Genomic DNA, 22,798 nt, shown 5'->3' with positions numbered 1-22,798 from the left:
TATCACCATTATTCCATCCGTCTATATATACACACTACTACGGGGGGAGGAACAAAATGCTAGAGTGAGAAGTTTCCTCATTAAAAAGGTCTCCACCATCTCTGGCATAGCATGCATACCACCCAGACTTTGGTGGTGGTGGAGATGTGTCCGTGCTGCTCGAACATCCAGCGGTGGTAGGAGAGCAGCAGCTTGAGACAGAACCTCAGGGTCAGGATGAGCGACAGCCACAGCAGGGTACTGAACACCAGCACTGACAGCATGGTCTGGCCCTGCACACTCAGAGAAAGACTACTGGTGGGTGGGAGAGGAGAGAGAAGAGAGAGAATACCGACAATGAATGCATTATAGTAGTAGACTGGTTGTCAGTGCGGCTGCAGGTCTGCGAGAGACTCCAAGAAAACATCACTGGATAAAAGAAAAACAAGTAACAGGGGGGACCTCTGTTGGTCAAACGTAGAAGATTACAGCCCTGTACTGGCATGAGTTTAAAGAACAAGTCCTACCCATTGTCATGAAAGAGACGGCCAGTCTCACAGTAATTGACTGTTTCATTAATATAAACCACGTTTTGCATCTCCAGGCCTCCGTTACAAGCCACTGATGCTGGCCTCTGGAACACCTCGATCTAATTCATTCATTGAATATACAACGTCACAATAAATCCATTATTTTATTTTTGTCAAGTCTAAAGAAACATTATGATATGAAGAAAATGTATTTCCGAAGAACAGAATATGATCTGGCCTACTGTATGTTATCTGGCTGTGCTCCATGCCATAGGCTGTAGGCGTGTTCATTAAAATCAGACAAGATGTGCTTATAAGTCCTGTGCCATTATTTTAGATCATATGATTTTATAGTAAGAAGAATATAATTTAACTTAGCTGAATAAAATAGAAAGGATATTTTTCCTGTTCCGGAGTGCATGCGAAGCGGCCATCTTGAGCGTAAAAGTGACCATTTGAAACAGGTCCTATACACTATATTCAGAGTTATTTGACAACTTTAGTAGTGAATTATACAAACCTTAGAATGTCTTAGGAATCAAAACATTTATGGGCTGCATGGTGCGACTATAGGCTATTGATGATTTGAGAAAGTAGAAAAACAAAAACAACTTGCGCTCTGTTCCTTGCCTCAGGCTGCATGTGCTGTTCTCTCAAGTGAACATATTTTCACCTATAACGCTCTTCTCAATTTAATCTAGTCTTTTCTAATACGTAAAATATATGTTTCGATATAGAATGGCCCATTATTAAATGGGCAGGAACAGGGGAAAAAAATAACACACACACACAATGAATGTTATCATGGGAGGAGGGCGCAGGAGCGTGAGTTTACATACAGTTGGGCAAAAAAGTATTTAGTCCGCGACCAATTGTGCAAGTTCTCCCAATTAAAAAGATGAGAGAGGCCTGTAATATTCATCATAAGTACACTTCAACTATGACAGACAAAATGAGGGGAAAAAAAAATATCCAGAAAATCATATTGTAGGATTTTTAATTCATTTCTTTTGCATATTATGGTGGAAAATAAGTATTTGGTCAATAACAAAAGTTTCTCTCAATACTTTGTTATATACCTTTTGTTGGCAATGACAGAGGTCAAACGTTTTCTGTAAGTCTTCACAAGGTTTTCACACACTGTTGCTGGTATTTTGGCCCATTCCTCCATGCAGATCTCCTCGAGATTTTTTTTCTCATTTTGTCTGTCATAATTGAAGTGTACCTATGATGAAAATTACAGGCCTCTCTCATCTTAAGTGGGAGAACTTGCACAATTGGTAGCTGACTAAATACCTTTTTGCCCCACTGTAAATGGTAAAGTGAGTCAGCCATAACTATAGCCAACTAAGCCCAGGATGTAGCTTTAATAAGGGCATAGGTCATGTGTAGTATAACATTAATTATAAACTGGGTGGTTCTACTCGTCCTCCCTAGGACAGTGTATGATGTAGTTACCGCACAGGGAGAGGTAGTGAGTAATATAACTAGTTACCTGACGGGCAGGTGCTCCTGGATTTTGGCAATGAGGCCCATGGAGGGGTCAGAGCGCATGTACATGGTGGCCAGGATGGCTATGACAACAAACAGCCAGGAGGAAGGGCTGGCAGGGTACACCCCTTTGATCACCCTGTTCTGTCACCACAGAAGAAGAAGACCACAGTGTGAATATACTGTACATAGAATATGAAATGGTAGGACTGGTAGAAAATAGAGAGGTCAGTGTACTGAATACTTAAAGACCAGTAGAAAAACATAGTGTCAGTATATAGGATGAATTGGATATGGTTACCTGAGGACTAGTAAAGAAATTAGTAAATATGCATAACGATGAAAGTGAAGGTGATATAATGTATATTCATATGTATATACTGTACGTACACACACACACACATTCATTCAAGGGTTTTTCTTTATTTTTACTATTTTCTACATTGTGAGCTGCATTAGATGACCTGGCCTCCACAATCACCCGACCTCAAACCAATAAAGGTGGTTGGGATGAGTCGGACCGCAGAGTGCAGGAAAAGCAGCCAACAAGTGCTCAGCATATGTGGGAAATCCTCCAAGACCGTTGGAAAAGCATTCCAGGTGAAGAGAGAATTCCAAGTGTGTGTAAAGCTGTCATTAAGGCAAAGAGTGGCTACTTGAAAGAATCTCAAATATATTTTGATTTGTTTAACACTTTTTTTTGTAGTCACTATATGATTCCATGTGTGTTATTTTATCGTGTTGATGCCTTCACTATTATTCTACAATGTAGAATATAGCAAAAACAAAGAAAAACCCTGGAATGAGTCGTTTGTGACCAAACGTTTGACCGGTACTGTATAGAAATGTAAAGGACTGGTTTTAGAGGAAAACCTGGCACATACTGCACCCTTCATCTCAACATTACCCAATTTAAAACTCTTAAACATGCCTGAGGCAGGAGTCTGAAGAGGAACTGTTGCACAGAAAGAAAGGAAACAATCCAACATTGGAGTTGACAGACAAAAACTTGAAGAATGGGCGTGGCTACGCTTCAAGTCAACGGCTCATGACAATGTCTGAGCATGCACAGGGGCACCATAGCAACCCGGTTGGGAGGCGTATCCGTGTGAACACGTGTTCAATACTTTTAACGTACATGAAGGCCTAGCCATTATTGAGCCGCCTTTGCTTGTAAATATCCTATGATATCTGTTGATTTAAATGTGATTTTGTCTGTATGTAATGATTGCTGAAAAATGAATTGCCTCAGAGGACATTAAAGTTACCTAAACTAGTTGAGCACTACAGCATAGACAACATGAGGGAAGTGACATTGCATTAAAAAAAGCCATGTGACGCAACTTCACACAAAAAAAAAATTAGCAACACAGCTGTACAGTGAGCAGAGCAAAATACTGTAAGTAATGTACTAACAAAAAGGTATTTTTTGACATATTTATACATCAAAGTCCAGCTCGTTTTCCTCTGCATCAGGCTCTGTAGCACCTACATATTGCATTTCACAGAACATGAACACACACATGCATACATTCTCTCATACATAGACACACACACACTCATGTTGTCCTATATACAGTATATGTATACAGTACCAGTGTCAAATGTTTTGAACACCTACTCATTCAAGGCTTTTTCTTTATTTTTACTATTTTCTACATTGTAGAATAATAGTGAAGAAATCAAAACTATGAAATAACGCATATGGAATCATGTTGTAACCATAAACGTTTTAAACAAATCAAAATATATTTTAAATTATTCAAAGTAACCACTCTTTGCCTTGATGACAGCTTTGCACACTCTTGGCATTCTCTCAACCAGCTTAACCTGGAATGCTTTTCTAACAGTCTTGATGGAGTTCCCACATATGCTGAGCACTTGTTGGCTGCTTTTCCTTCAATCTGCGGTCCAACTCATCCCAATTGGGTTGAGGTTGGTAATTGTGGAGGCCAGGTCATCTGATGCAATACTCCATCACTCTCCTTGGTCAATATCCCTTACCACACCTGGAGGTGTGTTGGGTCATTGTCCCGTTGAAAAACAAATGATAGTCCCACTAAGCTCAAAGCAGATGCGATAGTGTATCGCTGCAGAATGTTGTGGTAGCCATGCTGGTTAAGTGTGCCTTGAATTCTAAATAAATCACAGACAGTGTCACCAGAAAAGCACCATCACACCTCCTCCATGCTTCACGGTGGGAACCACACATGCAGAGATCATCCGTTCACATACTCTGCATCTCACAAAGACAAAAAAATTGGACTCATCAGACCAAAGGACAGATATCCACCGGTCTAATGTCCATTGCTCGCGTTTCTTGGCCCAAGCAAGTCTCTTATTCTTATTGGTGTCCATTAGTAGTGGTTTCTTTGCAGCAATTCGACCATGAAGGCCTGACTCATGCAGTCACCTCTGAACAGATAACGTTGAGATGTCTGTTCCTTGAACTCTGTTTTCCATTTATTTGGGCTGCAATCGGAGGTGCAGTTAACACTAATGAACTTATCCTCTGAAGCAGAGGTAACTCTGGGTCTTCATTTCCTGTGGCGGTCCTCATGAGGGCCAGTTTCATCATAGCGCTTGATGGTTTTAGCGACTGCACTCTTTAAATTTTCCGGATTGACTGATTTTCATGTCTTAAAGTAATGATGGACTGTTGTTTCTCTTTGTTTATTTGAGCAGTTCTTGCCATAATGTGGACTTGGTCTTTTACCAAGTAGGGCTATCTTCTATATACCACCCCGACCTTGTCACAACACAACTGATTGGCTTAAATGCATTAATCTTGTTGAGGATAGGGGGCAGTATTTTCACTTTGGATGAATTGCGTGCCCATAGTGAACTGCATCCTACTCTGTCCTAGATTGCTAATATATGCTAATATATTATTATTACTATTGGATAGAAAAACACTCTGAAGTTTCTAAAACTGTTTGAATTATGTCTGTGAGTATAACAGAACTAGGGCAGGCAATCTTCCAAACAAGAAGTGAAATTCTGAATGTGGGTCAACTTTGACGTCATCGCCCCTTCCTTTCCCAACAAGATATGGATCTGGTAGCATTTCCTACGCCTTCCACTAGATGTCCTCATTCAGTAGAATGTGGAATGGAGCTTTTGGTGTGAACTTTGACCGAATGGGAGGGGAAATAGTCACTGTTTTGGCAGAATGTAAGTTCCCTGTGGCGCATTTCTCTGTGGGTGCCACCGTCGTTCCATTTGGCTGCAGCTGAAAACGTATGATCCGGTTGGAACGTTATTGGATATATATGAAAATAACATCCTGAAGATTGATTCTCTACTTACTTTGACCAGTTTATTCGACCTGGAATATATCTTTTTGAAGTTTTTGTGCGAGTTGTCCTGGACCAGCGTCAGTTTTGGGCACGTGAGCTGAAAGTGGTAGCAAATGCAGCTAATTGGACACTAGTATTGGACATTATGGAACAAAACAACGATTTATTGTGGAACTAGGACTCCTTGCATTGCATTCTGTTGAAAGATCATCAAAGGTAAGGGAATATTTATGATGTAATTTCATATTTCTGTTGACTCCAACATGGCGGAGATATCCTTTTACGTCTGAGCGTTGTCTCAGATTATTGCATGGTAGGCTTTTTCCGTAACATTTTTGAAAAATCTGACACAGCGGTTGCATTAAGAACCAGTGTATATTTAATTATATGTAGAACATGTATCTTTAGTCAAAGTTTATGATGAGTATTTCTGTTATCTGGCGTAGCTTTCTATAATTCCTAGGGGCATTTCTGAACATGGCGTCAATGTAAACCGAGATTTGTGGATTTGTGGATATAAATATGCATATTATCGAACAAAACATAAATGTATTGTGTAACATGTCATATGAGCGTCATCTGATGACCTTCTCCTCCCTCCTGAATCCTCCTCCCCCTCCCCCCCCCCTCCTCCCTCTCTGCAGATGACTTCGTCAACCATTTTGAAAAGAAGGTCGACGACATCCGATCCTCGTTTGCTAAGTCAAACGACACCGCTGGTTCTGCTCACACTGCCCTACCCTGTGCTCTGACCTCTTTCTCCCCTCTCTCTCCAGATGAAATCTCGCTTCTTGTGACGGCCGGCCGCCCAACAACCTGCCCGCTTGACCCTATCCCCTCCTCTCTTCTCCAGACCATTTCCGGAGACCTTCTCCCTTACCTCACCTCGCTCATCAACTCATCCCTGACCGCTGGCTACGTCCCTTCCGTCTTCAAGAGAGCGAGAGTTGCACCCCTTCTGAAAAAACCTACACTCGATCCCTCCGATGTCAACAACTACAGACCAGTATCCCTTCTTTCTTTACCCTCCAAAACTCTTGAACGTGCCGTCCTTGGCCAGCTCTCCCGCTATCTCTCTCAGAATGACCTTCTTGATCCAAATCAGTCAGGTTTCAAGACTAGTCATTCAACTGAGACTGCTCTTCTCTGTATCACGGAGGCGCTCCGCACTGCTAAAGCTAACTCTCTCTCCTCTGCTCTCATCCTTCTAGACCTATCGGCTGCCTTCGATACTTTGAACCATCAGATCCTCCTCTCCACCCTCTCCGAGTTGGGCATCTCCGGCGCGGCCCACGCTTGGATTGCGTCCTACCTGACAGGTCGCTCCTACCAGGTGGCGTGGCGAGAATCTGTCTCCTCGCCACGCGCTCTCACCACTGGTGTCCCCCAGGGCTCTGTTCTAGGCCCTCTCTTATTCTCGCTATACACCAAGTCACTTGGCTCTGTCATAACCTCACATGGTCTCTCCTATCATTGCTATGTAGACGACACACAATTAATCTTCTCCTTTCCCCCTTCTGATGACCAGGTGGCGAATCGCATCTCTGCTTGTCTGGCAGACATATCAGTGTGGATGACGGATCACCACCTCAAGCTGAACCTCGGCAAGACGGAGCTGCTCTTCCTCCCGGGGAAGGACTGCCCGTTCCATGATCTCGCCATCACGGTTGACAACTCCATTGTGTCCTCCTCCCAGAGCGCTAAGAACCTTGGCGTGATCCTGGACAACACCCTGTCGTTCTCAACTAACATCAAGGCGGTGGCCCGTTCCTGTAGGTTCATGCTCTACAACATCCGCAGAGTATGACCCTGCCTCACACAGGAAGCGGTGCAGGTCCTAATCCAGGCACTTGTCATCTCCCGTCTGGATTACTGCAACTCGCTGTTGGCTGGGCTCCCTGCCTGTGCCATTAAACCCCTACAACTCATCCAGAACGCCGCAGCCCGTCTGGTGTTCAACCTTCCCAAGTTCTCTCACGTCACCCCGCTCCTCCACTCTCTCCACTGGCTTCCAGTTGAAGCTCGCATCCGCTACAAGACCATGGTGCTTGCCTACGGAGCTGTGAGGGGAACGGCACCGCAGTACCTCCAGGCTCTGATCAGGCCCTACACCCAAACAAGGACACTGCGTTCATCCACCTCTGCCCTGCTCGCCTCCCTACCACTGAGGAAGTACAGTTCCCGCTCAGCCCAGTCAAAACTGTTCGCTGCTCTGGCCCCCCAATGGTGGAACAAACTCCCTCATGACGCCAGGACAGCGGAGTCAATCACCACCTTCCGGAGACACCTGAAACCCCACCTCTTCAAGGAATACCTAGGATAGGATAAAGTAATCCTTCTCACCCCCCCCCCTTAAATGATTTAGATGCACTATTGTAAAGTGGCTGTTCCACTGGATGTCAGAAGGTGAATTCACCAATTTGTAAGTCGCTCTGGATAAGAGCGTCTGCTAAATGACTTAAATGTAAATGTAAATTTTCAAAAGGTTAGTGATTCATTTTATCTCTAATCCTGCTTTTGTGACCATCTTTGGCTGGAAAAAATGGCTGCGTTTTTACTTTGATTTGGTGGTGGTCTAACATAAATATATGTTGTGTTTTCGCTGTAAAACATTTTAAAATCGGACATGATGGGTAGATGAACAAGATGTTTATCTTTCATTTGAGGTATTGGACTTGTTAATGTGTGAAAGTTAAATATTTCTAAAGAATATTTTTGAATTCCCTGCGCCACCTTTTCAGCTGAATGGGGGGGTGGAGGTCCCCTCGGGGATCGCCTTGCCATAACAGGTTTTAAGGACAGAAATTCCACAAATTAACTTTTAACAAGGCACACCTGATAATTGAAACACATTCCAGGTGACTACCTCATGAAGCTGGTTGAGAGAAAGCCAAGTGTGGCTATTGTAAAGAATCTCAAATAGAAAATATATTTTGATTTGTTCAACACTTTTTTGGTTATTCCATGCGTGTTATTTAATAGTTTTGACATCTTCACTATTATTCTACAATGTAGAACAGAGTAAAAATAAAGAAAAACCCTTGAATGAGTGAACCATTATCATGCACCTGTCTCTGCACAGGTACAGGGGGGAAAATACATGTCATCTATGCACGTAAATAGCAAATGGAGGACGCATTTTCCGTGGTTCATTTCCATGCCAGCCAGGCAGGCTATACTCCTGTTGTGAAGTGGCTGTAGGTAATAACACAAGGTACGGTCTGAGCAAATATTGTAAGAAGTAACACACACTAAGAAAATACTGCAAAGTTGCCTCTGCACCATTTTGTTATCAAACACACACACACACCCCACAACTACCCTCTCCCCCCCTTGCTCCTTCTTTACCCTCATGCGGCTGATCCTCTTCTTCCAGGAGCGCAGGCCAGAGAGGTAGATCTGGGACAGGGCCTGGTAGGAAAGGCGCAGGTCGATCCCCTCGGGGGTGATGGTGAACTGGAACGCCACTGCCTGGTGGGCCTCTGCCATCGCTACGGAAACAGGACCAGAGTCACATACAATCATCTATTAAAACAGGAAAAGTTACAGTTACAACTACAGCACCATCAACTATAGAAACAGGACCATACAGTTGCATAAAATATAGTACTGATGGTCTACCTCAGGGCTCTCCAACCCTGTTCCCGGAGATCTACTGTCCTCTAGGTTTTTACTCCAACCCTGTTCCCGGAGATCTACTGTCCTCTAGGTTTCACTCCAACCCTGTTCCCGGAGATCTACTGTCCTCTAGGTTTTCACTCCAACCCTGTTCCCGGAGATCTACTGTCCTCTAGGTTTCACTTCAACCCTGTTCCCGGAGATCTACTGTCCTCTAGGTTTCACTCCAACCCTGTTCCCGGAGATCTACTGTCCTCTAGGTTTTTCACTCCAACCCTGTTCCCGGAGATCTACTGTCCTCTAGGTTTTTCACTCCAACCCTGTTTTTCACTCCAAGCTGAATCAGTTTAATTACAACTGGGGTTGGATTGAAAACCTACAGGAAGGTAGCTCTCCAGGAACAGGGCAGGAGAGCCCTGGTCTACATCTTCAAGTTCCAGGCCGGACCGGGGTACTGCAGACAATGTATTCAGAAAGCAGGATTCAAACTGCAGGTGCAACATTTCCAAAAACTCCTCCACGAAGCAAGATGGTGCCCCGTTGGCCTTCAACTTGGGCAACTCAATGAGAGGGCAGCACTGAGCTAGCTTGCAAAGTCACTTGCTAGAGTAGCTCAGAGAGCGAGAGAGCGAGCGAGAATATGTGTTGGAATGAGCAATGCATATTTCTCCTTTCACTCTGATGGGGTTTGCATCTCTCTCTCTTCCCATATGTCTCTCTCACAACCAGAGAGAAAGGGACAGTAAGAAGAGCGAGAGAAAGAGAGAGAGAGTGAGGAAGTAAGAAGATCAAGAGGAAGAGAGAGAGAGAGAGAGAGAGAGAGGAAGTAAGAAGAGCAAGAGCGAGAGAGATAGAGGGATTGAAAGAGATTGAAAGAGATTGAATGAGTGGGTGTTTAAACTACGTGACACAGTAAATGACAAAGAATACATGCACGCACACGCACACACCAAATGTAGAGGTGTGCACACAGTCAGAAATACACAAAGAATGTGCAAGTGACACACACATACAGAGAATAATAACAATTGAGGTATTGTGACAATGAAGGAGAGGATTGTTGTTCAGAGTAAGAGTCTTCCATGCTCAGGGTAAGGCAGCTGCCATGCCTCCCGCTCCTCTCCTCAAGTGAAAGACTCCCTCTCCTCTCTGCAAGTGAGACTACATGCCTGCCCTGCATCCACAAATCCTGAACAGGTTCAAACATTGATTTCTACAGCGTGCAAACAATCCAGATGAGTTACTGAGTTATTAGTCTACATACGCAAAGTCACTGGGGATAGTTTCAGAGAACACTGGTTCAATACGGTGTGTATAGCCCTCCAGCTATAGCTCTCTAGGTGGGGTCTTAAAAGATTTACATGATAAACAGCACTGAGTGAGGTGGTGAAACAAGTTTCAAGTTGACAAATAACCTTTGCACTCAGTAACCTGCAAACGGGCGTCTTGGAAATGAAATACTATGTGGTAAAGCAGGTTTGGCGTGATCATTGGGAGAAAGGAAAGAACTCGCTCTGGGAGTTCACTTGCACGTGAACGCGATGGTAAAATTACGCAATGTTAACGAATTAACAAAAGCGCAGACTCCAAAACAGCGGGAACATGTGGTGCACGCACATTCAGTTGTTTATACTCATTAACTGTCTGTGTGTGTAGATCTGTATTATACAGAATATAAAGGATAGGTTTACTTTCTCCACCTATTTCTGATTGCAGTGACATGAATTGTGCACGAAATGTAAGGGAAGATTTATTGGACCATTTAGGGCTAAACAGTCACCCATCCACTTCCTGCCTGTGTGTAGCTCTATCAGCAAAGACATCTCGGTTACGTTATGACGTTTCTACAGGAAAAGTACAGGCCTACTTAGGCCCTAGTCTACTTGTAGCCAATAGTCTAATCGTATGCAACATTCCTACAAACTAGGGAATTATCATATGTTTTAGCCAACAACAAAAAAACTTGTTGCAAACAGTGGTGGAAAAAAACACCCAATTGTCAAACTTGAGTAAAAGTAAAAGATGCCTTAATAGAAAATGACTCAAGTAAAAGTAAAAGTCACCCAGTAAAATGCTACTTGAGTAAAAGTCTGAAAGTATTTGGTTTTAAATATACTTAAGTATCAAAAGTGTAATTGTTAAAATATACTTATAATATTAAAAGTAAACGTATAAATAATTTCAAATTCCTTATATTAAGCAAATCAGATGGCATGAATGTAAAATATGTTAATATTGTTTTTTTACAGATAGCCAGGGGTACACTCCAGCACAGACATAATTTACAAACAAAGCATGTGTTTAGTGAGTCCGCCAGATCAGAGGCAGTAGGGATGATCAGGGATGTTCTCTTGATAAGTGCGTGAATTTAACCATTTTCCTGTCCTGCTAAACACTCAACATGTAACGAGTGTTTTTGGGTGTCAGGGAAAATGTATGGAATAAAAAGTACATGATTTTCTTCAGTAATGTAGAGTAAAAGTATTCAAAAACATAAACAGTAAAGTAAAGGTACAAAAAAAATACTTTAGTACTTTAAAGTATTTTTACTTAAGGAGCCTTATATTACAAATTAAAAGTAGGCCTATAACAATGCAATTAAAAGTTATGTTTTTACCTAACGACCCTATAAATTCTTTCACCAGGCTGTTAGATGTCCAAAAACATGCAACACTCATGATGCACTGACAAAGTAGACTACTGTTCCATTGGGATAAAATATATATTTTTACTGTATCGTATATTCGTCAGAAACTGTTATGTTCCATGCAGGGTTGGATAGGTTACTTTCTAAATGTAATCCGTCACAGTTACATGTCCAAAGTTGTAGCCAGTAACGGAACTTTTGGATGACCCAAACTCAGTAATGTAATCCGATTACATTCAGTTACTTTTAGATTACTTTCCCCCTTAAGAGGCATTAGAAGAAGACAAACATGTATGTTACCAATTGAACAACATCTATTGCAGGATAAATCAATGTTAAAGTTTGTTTTTATGGGTTGGTTATGTAGGCTTCTACTAACCAGCCGCTTTCTACTACATATACTAGTATGATTAAATGGTAACTTCACATAAAAAACCAAAGTCTATCAGAATTCCAGTCATGCCGTGATCTTCAAGAATAGGACTTGGAAATATGGAAGTATAGGTTATAGCCAAATTGATTTACCTGAGAATAACCTCAAAACGAAGGACTTATTAGCCAGCCCTACTCTGTTGTTTATGATTTTGTTTTCATGGAGGACTAATGGCTCATTGATTCAAATTTAAAAATAAATGCTGCCCTCATGGAATGGCATGCACTACTGAAAAGTGCTATTTACATGTGAAAAATGAATGCCATTTGCTATAGGCCTATTGTTTACCTTTTTGATGATGACAATTTGATATCTTGATAATATGCAACAGTTTAAAAGGCACAAATAGCTAAATGAGAGGCATTGTGATTTACATTGGGACGGCAGGTAGCCTAGTGGTTAAAGCTTTGCTGGATCGAATCCCCGAGCAGACAAGGTAAAAAAAAACTGTCGTTCTGCCCCTGAACAAGGCAGTTAACCCACTGTTCCCCCGTAGGCCCTCATTGTAAATTAGAATTTGTTCTTAACCGACTTGCCTAGTTTAAATAAAGGTTCAAATATTTAAAAATGCGCTGCGGTCATCGTAGACTGCCGCCTCCAAGTGTTTATTCAAGTTGGATAATCTTTGGATGCCGATAGTTTGGCCTACACAGGTGGGCAGCGGCGCCTACTCTTTTCCAGCGATCCATCAAACACATTTGGTGTGTCATCATAATAGTCTCTGACTTGTGGTCAGGTGGCCCAAATGTAAACCTGTCCCAAATGTAAACCTTTTTTCAATGCTGATTTCAATGTCATTGAGAAAACAGAAGTGTCAAATATTCTTTTTCGCAACATCCTTTCTGAAATTAAAAGTAATCCCCGAAGTAATCTCGTTTTTATATGTATATGTAATCCGATTACAATAGTTCTGCTGGTAACGGATTAGTTACCCTTTTTGTGTAATCCCTTACATGTAATCCGTTACTCCCCAACCCTGGTTCCGCGTCCCTTCGAACGAATGGTGGGTTCATTCAATATCGCACATCCATCGCACGCTACACACAAAAGTCAACACACTAACTAGCAGCAGTGCACTGAAAACCACGCCAAAGGAACACCACAACGAGTAGACAATAATGTAATAGAAATACCTGTATTAGTCTTGAAATGTCTTGCCGTAAAAGCACCCAAAAGGAGTTATTCAAACACCAAATCTCTTCTTTTTTTGTTTTTATACATCCAACCACTCCTTTCACTCTCAGTGAAAACAGACTGGAGTAGGTGGGCAGCGGCGCCAGAGAGCCACATACATAGATGACATCACTCTCACAACCCCGCCTCATTTTTTGTGTGTCACATGGGACGCAGTTTCCGAGCGCATTTACCGATAGAGTCAATACAGTAAATTATCAATCAATATTACACATCCAAAAAACAGACCCGGGATCTGTCGTGTCGCTATACAGTGTAGTCTACATTTGGCAATATATATGTATTATTTTTTAATACTATTTTTGCTAAAGAAAATGCAGATATTGAGCACAATTTATGGTCAGTAATCCTAATTAATAGAAGAGTAGGAATTGAGGCAGTTTCTTAACTTCTGATGTAGTTTATTGTTCTTTATTTATCACAGGCAATAATAATAATCATAATAGTGCACTTTCATTTTTATTTTATATAATACAGACATTTCTTATTTAATCCTCCTCATCATGTTGTTTTCCCCCAAATTTCTGTTTTGAATTTTTAAGAATTGTTTTGTTCTACTGTGTATGAAGTGGGGGGTGGGGGGGGGGAATAACAGTTTTACAATCTTGGAATGATCAATAATGATGACAACAATAATCATATTGTGAGTACAGGGTGAATAAAGAATCAAGACATGGTTTCATACTGTATACAATGGACAGACACATGGGGAGGGGTGTGATTATATAAGGATGGGCTGGGGTTGAGGTATTTTCATCTGGATAAGAGGATTAGGGGGGGGGTTCAAGAAGAGATACAAAGAGATAATGAGGGTGTAGTAGGAAGGGGGCAAGGAGGGGGTTGAGTTGGTTGGAGAGAGAGGGGGCCTTTTGTTGTAAGATTCACCCGCAGTGGGGGTCAAACTCCTCCCCCTCATCCCATCATTTACTTTGAACGGTTATTTACACATAATGTCTAAGAAGGGTTTCGCTCTAGTTGTATCTCCAACCAGTTTTTCCCCTAGTTTCCCCTAGGCGGGCTGTCAAAGCTCTCAGTAACAGCAACGTCCAGGCCCTTTGGCCTCGACAACGCCAATTGAAACCAATTGAAGCCAAACTCTTTTAGATGTGGAGCAACAGAAATAGGCAGGGAGAGGCCTACCCCACCTATACAAAAGGTAGGGGTAACGCTGTCTCCCACGATCCCTCTCTGGTTTAAAGCACAGGGTAATGGAGAATGAAAGACTGTGGGGTCGTCTTGTGTCACATCTCGATCCCATTCACATGACCCCTGACACAAACGGACAGGTCGAGCAAATATAACAGGCATGTACCTCCCTCCGTACGCATCACCTTAAGGCGCCAAAACTCATTCCTGGCTATGCAAACTCTTACAACTACTATTCTGTGCAGGACGGTGCTGGATTCATATGCCACCTATATTAATGCAGTAAAAAAACAAAAACATTCAGTCATCACCCCCTACATTGCTTTCCAGTAGTGTCATGCAGCATTTCATTGGAGACTAGCTCGGCCAGCATGGTTACACATCCACCATGCTGGAAAGGACAATGTGAAAGGAAAATATCCAAGACAGCACAGTACGGTTCGAGTCGGCACGATATTAGGAAAATGGGTACATGATTCCTGCCAAAAGGCCTTGAGTGAAGGGTGTGAGCTACAATGAGAGGTGAGCTACTAAAAGTCAACAAGCCATAATCGTGTTCTTTGCTGTGTTGAAAGGGGAGCAAGATGAACCCCAGGTCAGGAAATAGAGGAAGACTGCCTCCCACTCTTTTCGTATTTCATGGTAAATGGCCGTTTCACACCAGGGAAGTATCCAGTACAGCCGCAATAGACAGAGTACGCTAAGTAAAGAGTTACAATAACCAACTGTTCTACGTCTCCTAGCTACAGAACCGCCCCTGTTTGCTGTACGAGGAGTTGTGTGCTATGGTAGCAGCGTGTTGACTCGGACTGATATGAAGTGTGATGATGGCTGATGGGGACGTGGTGTGCCGTGTTGCGGTGAGTCTCAGTTACTGTGTCGTGGTCACAGCGGGGTCACGTGAGGCAGGGTGAGACTGATAATAGGGGCTTAATGGCGGTGGCATGAAACAACAAGGTGTCGACTGATGACGAGGGACTAGGGAGGGACTAGAACGAAACCGGCGCTTTCTTGTGGTGCTCTGTGCAAGGGGAAGGGGTACGTGGGGGGTCGTAATGAAGGAAGTGGGGGGCAGTGGCCAAGGGCGAAGGGATGGTAGGGGGAAACCACTACGTGTTTAGTGTCTTTTAGGACAGTGCTTTCCAATGTTAAAGTCCAGTTTTTAATTGTTTTTTTTTTTCTCTGAAAGAACAGGAGGGTTTCTGTTTTTGAAGGGTCCGTGTGTGTGTGCGCGAATACTGTTTGTGTTCTGCACGTGGGGTTGGGCCCTCAGTCAGTGTTTTTATGTGGCGTGTCCATATCTTTGTACTCTTAAGTAACAACATTCTAGCAGAATGTGACAGAGAAGGAATTCGAGATTACTCCCCCCACCCTTTCCTGCTCTCCTCTGCTTGTCAAGTGTCTATGAGATAATTTTTTTGTTGCTTCATTGCCATCCCAGAAATTCCCAAAGCATCAAATCTATCCTTGGCTCATTTCTTAAAATGTGTTTTGTTTTTGCTTTGTTTTGTTGCTTTAAAACTGGAAATTATCTTCATTATTACCAAACAAAGACAAATCAACAATAAAGACACAACATCAAAAAGGATCTGGAAGGATTTTTGCAGCATTGGGTACTAAAACATTGAGGAATGATTGGACAAGAGGTTGTTTTCTGTCCTGCACTGGAAACGACGGTTCAATCTGGTTTCAACTGCAAGCAGCCATTTTGTCCGTTTCAATGCTGTTCCAATATTCCAACAGAACTTTCCCCTCTATTCTTGTCAGCATCTTCCCTTTCCACTTTACAATATATAACTCAACAATTAAATACATAAATAAATATTAAATAAATCTATGACAAATGAAATAAAATACTTTTACAATAGTGTTTCTCGTTTTTGACATTCACTTGGTTAGCGTTATCCTCCATTTTGTTGGCGGCAAACATCAAACTCATTTGCGCTCAAATCACATAAAAGGAAAAAAGAAAACAAAAAACTAAATGGATTTCATTCTTTTTGTGTGTGGTCTGTTTCTTTCCTCTCCTGGGAATGAGTGTGCAGCAGTTTCAATGTCTTTCTCTCTGTCATCCTTAAGACAAAGACTCTCTTTTTGTTTCTTGAAATGAGCTTTTCCACCTCCTCCCCTCCCTCCCTCTTTCTGCTCTCCTAACAGAACAAATCCGTCTAGGTGTCTAAGGCCTTTTCAAAAGCCGCATCATTCAGTGCCCCATGTAGGCCATATTGGGAACGTAAGGGAGGGAGGGTTGGTTGTTTTCTGTCGAGGACAATAATGGATGTGGAGGGTTGGGTCCAGTCCTCTTGGAATGAACACAACTGATGACGGTAACTTCCTGTGAACCACAACATCTTCATCTGAGCACCTCATTCTGAGGACCTGCTTGAGGGTTCCATTCATAGTATTCGAATTACCCGAACGATTCCAATTATGCCGTTCACTCATCTGTTGAGACATTCTTCCATGCCTTGTCCGTTCTTTTTCTTCAACTTGGGTGATATCCGTAGAGATATCCGTTTGTTGAATCCTCACTTCAAGGCAAGATGGTTTTCATAAGTTTGTTTCAATTGTATTTTAGGAATTGTACAATTGTGGTGTTTCATTATGGAGAAAAAAAACAGGTATTTGTCATTATTTTGTTCAAATGGCTGTATTGACGTCTTTGGAGCGACTTGGATGCAAAGATGCAATCGGACGAGTCACTCTGATTTTGATGCAGTCTTCCTCATCCTTATCTTCAATTCTACCATGTTTCTGTACCATGTTTCTGTTCTGTTCTCGTAACTTATCGTCACTGAGAATCCGATGAAAGGACCCAACCTGTCCGTTTCCCCGACCGCCACTAAATTGACTTGACCCGTAATATTTCACTCTCACTGCCCCCCCCCCCCCCAAAAACGATGTTAGGTCAAACTTAAAAGTAGATCCGCGCCAACTGGGAAACGCTGTTATAATTCGTGATGTTATTTCTGAAATTCCACAAAGGTTTTCATCTTATTGGTTGTAGACCGGATAACTTAAAAAAAAAATCTATTTATCCTTTAACCATTCGGAGCCTGCCTTTCCCCATATAAGTCTTCCTGATTATTTTACTGGCTCCCTATTGTTGTTGACAGTTGCATGATGTGTTGTACTTCAAATGTACACTTAGACATTTTTCTGATCTTGGCTTCTCTTCTGAAGCAAGTCCATGAGTGACACTGCGTTTTCCTCTCGTCCTCTCTTTTCTTTCTTCTATCTTGGTGGCCAACTATCTCGTCGGGCCCGTTTCAGGTTGAAGCAGTGGTTTGTGATGATGATTGCTGGGTCAGGTGGTTCGGTAGATGTGACGGTGGTAGTGGTGATGGCGGTAGTGGTAGTCTGAGGGGGTTTTGTCTGTGTTGTTCTCTAATGTCATCCCTCTCTAACGGTCTGCCCTATCTTGTTCTGTTGATGTCTGTTTCCACAATGTTCCCTCAGGGCTGAGACTGTGTCCCGTTGGAGGAAAGGAGTCTGGTCTTGTCTTTGCCCGAGCCCTTCCTCTGAAGCACGCTCCCGCTGCCCCCTATCCCTGCGTCACCACGCTCACACTTCTCGCCCCGGTCCCCGCCTCCTTCCGAACGTCGGGAGTTTTGCCGGGTCGGGGTGCCGGGCGGACGCGAGGTCAGCTGCCCATTCTTCTCATCTGGGGAGGAAAAGAGTTAAAAAACATGAGTTTGATGAAGACAGATATAAATACATAGTGTGTGTGTGTGTGTGTGTGTGTGTGTGTGCGCATGTGTGTCAGGGGACCAACCAGCCAGTGCCTGCACAGATGGCTGATCATGAGTACTAAGTAGCTGGGCTTGAATCGTTTCCACCACTCTCTTGAACCTGCGACTTGGACCTAAGGAGTCAGACAAATACTCGGTCAAGGTATACACTGCCCCGCATCAATATGGGGATGACTTTAAGATGAATTACCTACATGTATAATGAATTCTGTTAACTGTCTCTTGACAGTTTTGTGGTATATGTCAGGGATATATTACAGGATAAAATATAGGATAAAATCATGCCAAACATTGGTTACCAAACACCGACTACACATTTTTGCAAATGAAAGTCTCATAGACTGAATTAAACAGTAACTTCAACCGAATCATAACTTCCACTTAAATCACATTTTCACTTGAAAATCCTACTCCCATTGACAATCAATGCATAACTAAGTGGCAATTTGCCTTAAGTGGGTAGCAAGAACGCTTTAAAAAAAAAGTCTTACTGTAACACAAACAAGTCTGGGAACCACTACCTGATATGAGAGAGAACGTCACGCTGTAGATGCCAGTTTCCCTCTTTCCTTCCCTCTCGGCATGCTCCCTCTCTCTGTCCCTCTCTCCCTCAGAGAAGGCGATGTCCACCTGGAACTTAACAGGCTTCTGGAAGACGGAGGGGCCACCAGAGGACTTATACTCGGCTCTGAAGCTGGTCTGGGAGACGACGCTGTGACTCAGAGACGGGATCTGAACAGATGCAATGCAACAACACAGCATTGGAAACAAGAGGTGGAAACCGCTTTACACGGCTTACAAGACTTTCCATCTATTGTTTATGTGTTCATGTTTTATGGAGGTGGTTGGTGTATCTTTGTATCATGGCTGTGCAGGCCTTTCACTGAAAGTAGGCAAAGGTACAGAGTTAAAGAGAAGGAGTTAGAGAGAGAGAGAGGATAAAGAGAGAGAGAGGATAGATAGAGAGAGGATAGATAAAGAGAGAGAGAGAGAGGATAGATAAAGAGAGAGAGAGAGAGAGGATAAAGAGAGAGGATAGATACAGAGAGAGAGGATAGATAGAGAGAGAGAGGATAGATAAAGAGAGGATAGATAGAGAGAGAGAGAGAGAGAGGATAAAGAGAGAGAGGGGACAGATAAAGAGAGAGGACAGATAAAGAGAGAGAGGATAGATAAAGAGAGAGGACAGATAAAGAGAGAGAGGACAGATAAAGAGAGAGGACAGATAAAGAGAGAGAGGATAGATAAAGAGAGAGAGAGAAAGAGAGTTGTCCGAGAGAGATAGAGAGGAAGAATGAGTGAGGATAGAGGATAGACAGAGATACTCACAGACAAGAAGGCGTGGACTATATCAGCTTTGATGGAACTAAGCGGTTTGTCTCTAATGACAACAAATATCTGTTCCTCCTTTTCCAGGCTGATGAAGTTCCCAAACCACGACTTCTTGGCCAGCCTGCCATTCAGAAGCATTTTTTAAGTCACATATTCATATTTCAGCCATGTCAAATAGAGGTGCTTATAACAATTTATGAACACTTATAAGCATGTGGAATGACTTATTCAAGGAAGTTGATATAAAGTGTTCCCGAAACATGCGGCATCGAAACGTGTTACAGGCTAGCAGACACGATAGCATTTCACATGACAGGCAGGACAGTCATGCCGATGGATACAGATAGACTAACTGTGTATGTCTAGGATTATCTACTTACTCTGGGCTTGATTCTGGAGTTAGACTGGACATGTCCTCCGGTGTCGGAACTGCAGGAGAGCAAAAGGAGAGAGATGGGGAGAGAGATGGGGGGAGGGAGAGAGAGAGAGAGAGAGAGAGAGAGAGAGAGAGAGAGAGAGAGAGAGAGAGAGAGAGAGAGAGAGAGAGAGAGAGAGAGAGAGAGAGAGAGAGAGAGAGAGAGAGAGAGAGAGAGAGAGAGAGAGAGAGAGAGAGAGAGAAAGAAACAAACAAACAAACAAGAGTCAGAGGGAGAGAGATGGTAAGTTATATATCGAGGGGAAAAAGAAAAAGGAGAAAGCGAGAGAGGGTGAGGAGGGAGGGAGTAGAGCGGAGAGAAGTAGAACTTGATGACGTCACTTGACGAGGTTCAGTTTCATTGATTTAATGACCAATCTGTCTAATAAATTTGAGCACCGTATAGTACAGTACGGTCATTCTGCAATGGTAGCAGAGACTGTGGCTACTTTGAGAACAGAATATGCACATACTGGTCACTTTAATAATCTTTGCATACTGTTTTACCAAAATCCTCTGTATATACTGTATTCTATTCATGGTTCATCCTATATACAGTGCCTTCAGAAAGTATTCACACCCCTTGACTTTTTCCACATTTTGTTGTGTTACAGCCTGCATTTAAAATGATTATATTGATTTTTTTTCCACTGGCCTACGCACAATACCCCATATTGTCAAAGTGGAATTATGTTTTTAGACATTTTTGCAAATTAATTTAAAAAACGTAAAGCTGAAATGTCTTGACTCAATAAGTCATCAACCCCCTTTGTTATGGCAAGCCTAAATAAGTTCAGGTGTAAAAAATGTAAAAAGTGAGCAAAAACTCACATAATAAGTTGCATGGACTCACTCTGTGTGCAGAAATAGTGTTTAACATGATTTTTGAATGACTACTTCATCTCTGTACCTCACACATACAATTATCTGTAAGGTCCCACAGTCGGGCAGTGAATTTCAAACACAGATTCAACCACAAAGACCAGGGAGGTTTTCCAATGTCTCGCAAAGAAGGGCACCTATTGCTAGATGGGTTTAAAAAAAAGCAGACATTGAATATCCCTTTGGGCATGGTAAAGTTATTAATTACACGTTGGGTGGTGTATCAATACATAATAATATAATATATCCCATTTAGCAGACGCTTTTGTCCAAAGCGACTTACAAGTCGGCTGGGGCCACTACTTTTACATATGCGTGGCCCCAGCGGGAATCGAACCCACGACGCTTGGCATTGCAAGCGCCATGCTCTACCGACTGAGCCACACAGGACTTTGCACACTGATTGAATGTAAAGATACAGGCATCCTTCCTAACTCAATTGCCGGATATGAAGGAAATCGCTTAGGGGATTTCACCATGAGGCCAATGGTGACTTTAAAAACAGTTACAGAGTTTAATAGCTGTGATGGGAGACAACTGCGGATGGACCAACAACGTTGTCGTTACTCCACAATACTAGCCTAATTGAAGCCTGTACAGAATAAAAAATATTCCAAAACATGTATCCTGTTCGCAACAAGGAACTAAAGTAATACTGCAAAAATTGTGGTAAAGCAATTAATTTTTCATCCTGAATACAAAGTGTTGTTTGGGTCAAATCCAATAAAACATATTACTGAGTACCACTCTCCATATTTTCAAGCATAGTGGTGGCTGCATCATGTTATGGGTATGCTTGTAATCGTTAAGGACTGGAGAGTTTTTCAGGATAAAAAAAATGAAACGGAATGGAGTGAAGCACAGGCAAAACCCTAGAGGAAAACCTGGTTCAGTCTGCTTTTCACCAGACACTGGGGAATTAATTCACCTTTCAGAAGGACAATAATTTGAAACACAAATCTTAAACTGGAGTTGCTTACCAAGAAGACAGTGAATGTTCTTGAGTGGGTGGGTTATAGTTTGACTTAAATCTGCTTGAAAATCTATGGCAAGACCTGAAAATGGTTGTCTAGCAATGATCAACAATTAATTAGAAAGAGCTTAAAGAATTTAGAAAATAATGATTTACAAAAATGTCTAAAAACATGTATTCACTTTGTCATTATGTGTTATTATTGGTAGATGGGTGCGCAAATAAATATATTTAATCCATTTTGAATTCAGGCCTTAACATAACAAAATGTAAGTCAAGGGGTATGAACACTTTCTGAAGACACTGTAACTGCTACTGTACACACCTTTCCTATTCATATACTGTCCATACGGTCTATACACACATATATATATTTATATTCCGGACTCTAGCATTGCTCATTCTGAAATGTCTTAAATTCTTTCTTACACACACTCCCCCTCTCTCTCACCCTGCAGTTTGCGTCGGTGGAAGCGTGGCGAACCCAGCAGGTTGTTCTTGAAGGAGTTGAGGCGTGTCCTCCAGTGGGCGGAGCTACTGGCGGCCATCCCCCCGCTGCCTCCGGGGCTGGAGGGCGGAGTTAGGGAGAGGGATCCGCCCCCGCCCACACCCCCGCCGCCTCCCTCCGCCCGCGAGGAGGAGGAGGAAGAGGAGGAGGAGGGAGGGGTGGGCGGGGGGTGCTGGGGGTGGTGGACGGGGGTGCCCAGGGGGGTGGGGAGTGGAGACCCCTGAGGGGTGACCTGTGGCACATGGGCAGAGTTAGGATAGACGCTCTTAGTGACCGACTTAAAGACGGAGGGGGCGGGGAAAAAGAAGAAGCGAGGGATGGGGGAGAGGATGGGGGAGGGGGACGCAGAGGGGGAGCTTGGAGAGGTAGTGACTTCATGGACTGGAGGTGAGTGCGATCGGAGAGCCCTTTGGAGGGCAGGGTCTGGGTTTTGGGGTCGGGCACAGTCATCCGTTGTGACGGCCGGGGAGTTGTGGCACTTCCTGGTTTGGGGTCTTTGGAGTGGGTGGTGGAGGCGGAGGTGACTTCTGATTGGCTGAAAGTGAAAACTGGGCTCTGATGGGTGGGAAGAGAAAGGACGGAGGGACGGAGAGGAGGGA

At 42.9% G+C, this 22,798-nt stretch overlaps 2 protein-coding genes across 3 annotated transcripts in view; both read right to left on the bottom strand.

Annotated features, from left to right (window-relative positions):
* Positions 1–13,281, bottom strand: part of cpt1a2b (carnitine palmitoyltransferase 1A2b) — a 53,406-nt gene extending 40,125 nt beyond the window's left edge. The window contains exons 1-4 of one of the 2 annotated variants that reach the window (XM_064988725.1): positions 13,131–13,281; positions 8,648–8,790; positions 2,005–2,144; positions 120–294 (exon numbers count right to left, since the gene is read on the bottom strand). In XM_064988725.1, the coding sequence (XP_064844797.1) occupies positions 120–294; positions 2,005–2,144; positions 8,648–8,788 (456 nt within the window). In that variant the 5' untranslated portion in view covers positions 8,789–8,790; positions 13,131–13,281. The remainder of the gene's footprint in view (positions 1–119; positions 295–2,004; positions 2,145–8,647; positions 8,791–13,130) is intronic. The other variant, XM_064988726.1, reaches the window with a different exon arrangement.
* Positions 13,282–13,571: 290 nt separating this feature from the next.
* brsk1b (BR serine/threonine kinase 1b) overlaps positions 13,572–22,798 on the bottom strand; it is a 29,647-nt gene continuing 20,420 nt past the window's right edge. Inside the window, 7 exon segments of the mRNA XM_064988723.1 lie at positions 13,572–18,001; positions 18,113–18,202; positions 18,611–18,821; positions 19,419–19,542; positions 19,802–19,850; positions 22,143–22,556; positions 22,559–22,754. Coding sequence (XP_064844795.1) covers positions 17,793–18,001; positions 18,113–18,202; positions 18,611–18,821; positions 19,419–19,542; positions 19,802–19,850; positions 22,143–22,556; positions 22,559–22,754 — 1,293 coding nt within the window. The 3' untranslated portion in view covers positions 13,572–17,792.

Source organism: Oncorhynchus masou, chromosome 15 (assembly GCF_036934945.1).
Source record: "Oncorhynchus masou masou isolate Uvic2021 chromosome 15, UVic_Omas_1.1, whole genome shotgun sequence".
In the NCBI taxonomy this organism is placed as follows: Eukaryota; Metazoa; Chordata; class Actinopteri; order Salmoniformes; family Salmonidae; genus Oncorhynchus; species Oncorhynchus masou.
Note: the sequence above shows the minus strand (reverse complement) of the source record. Positions and strands in the feature narration are given on the sequence as shown.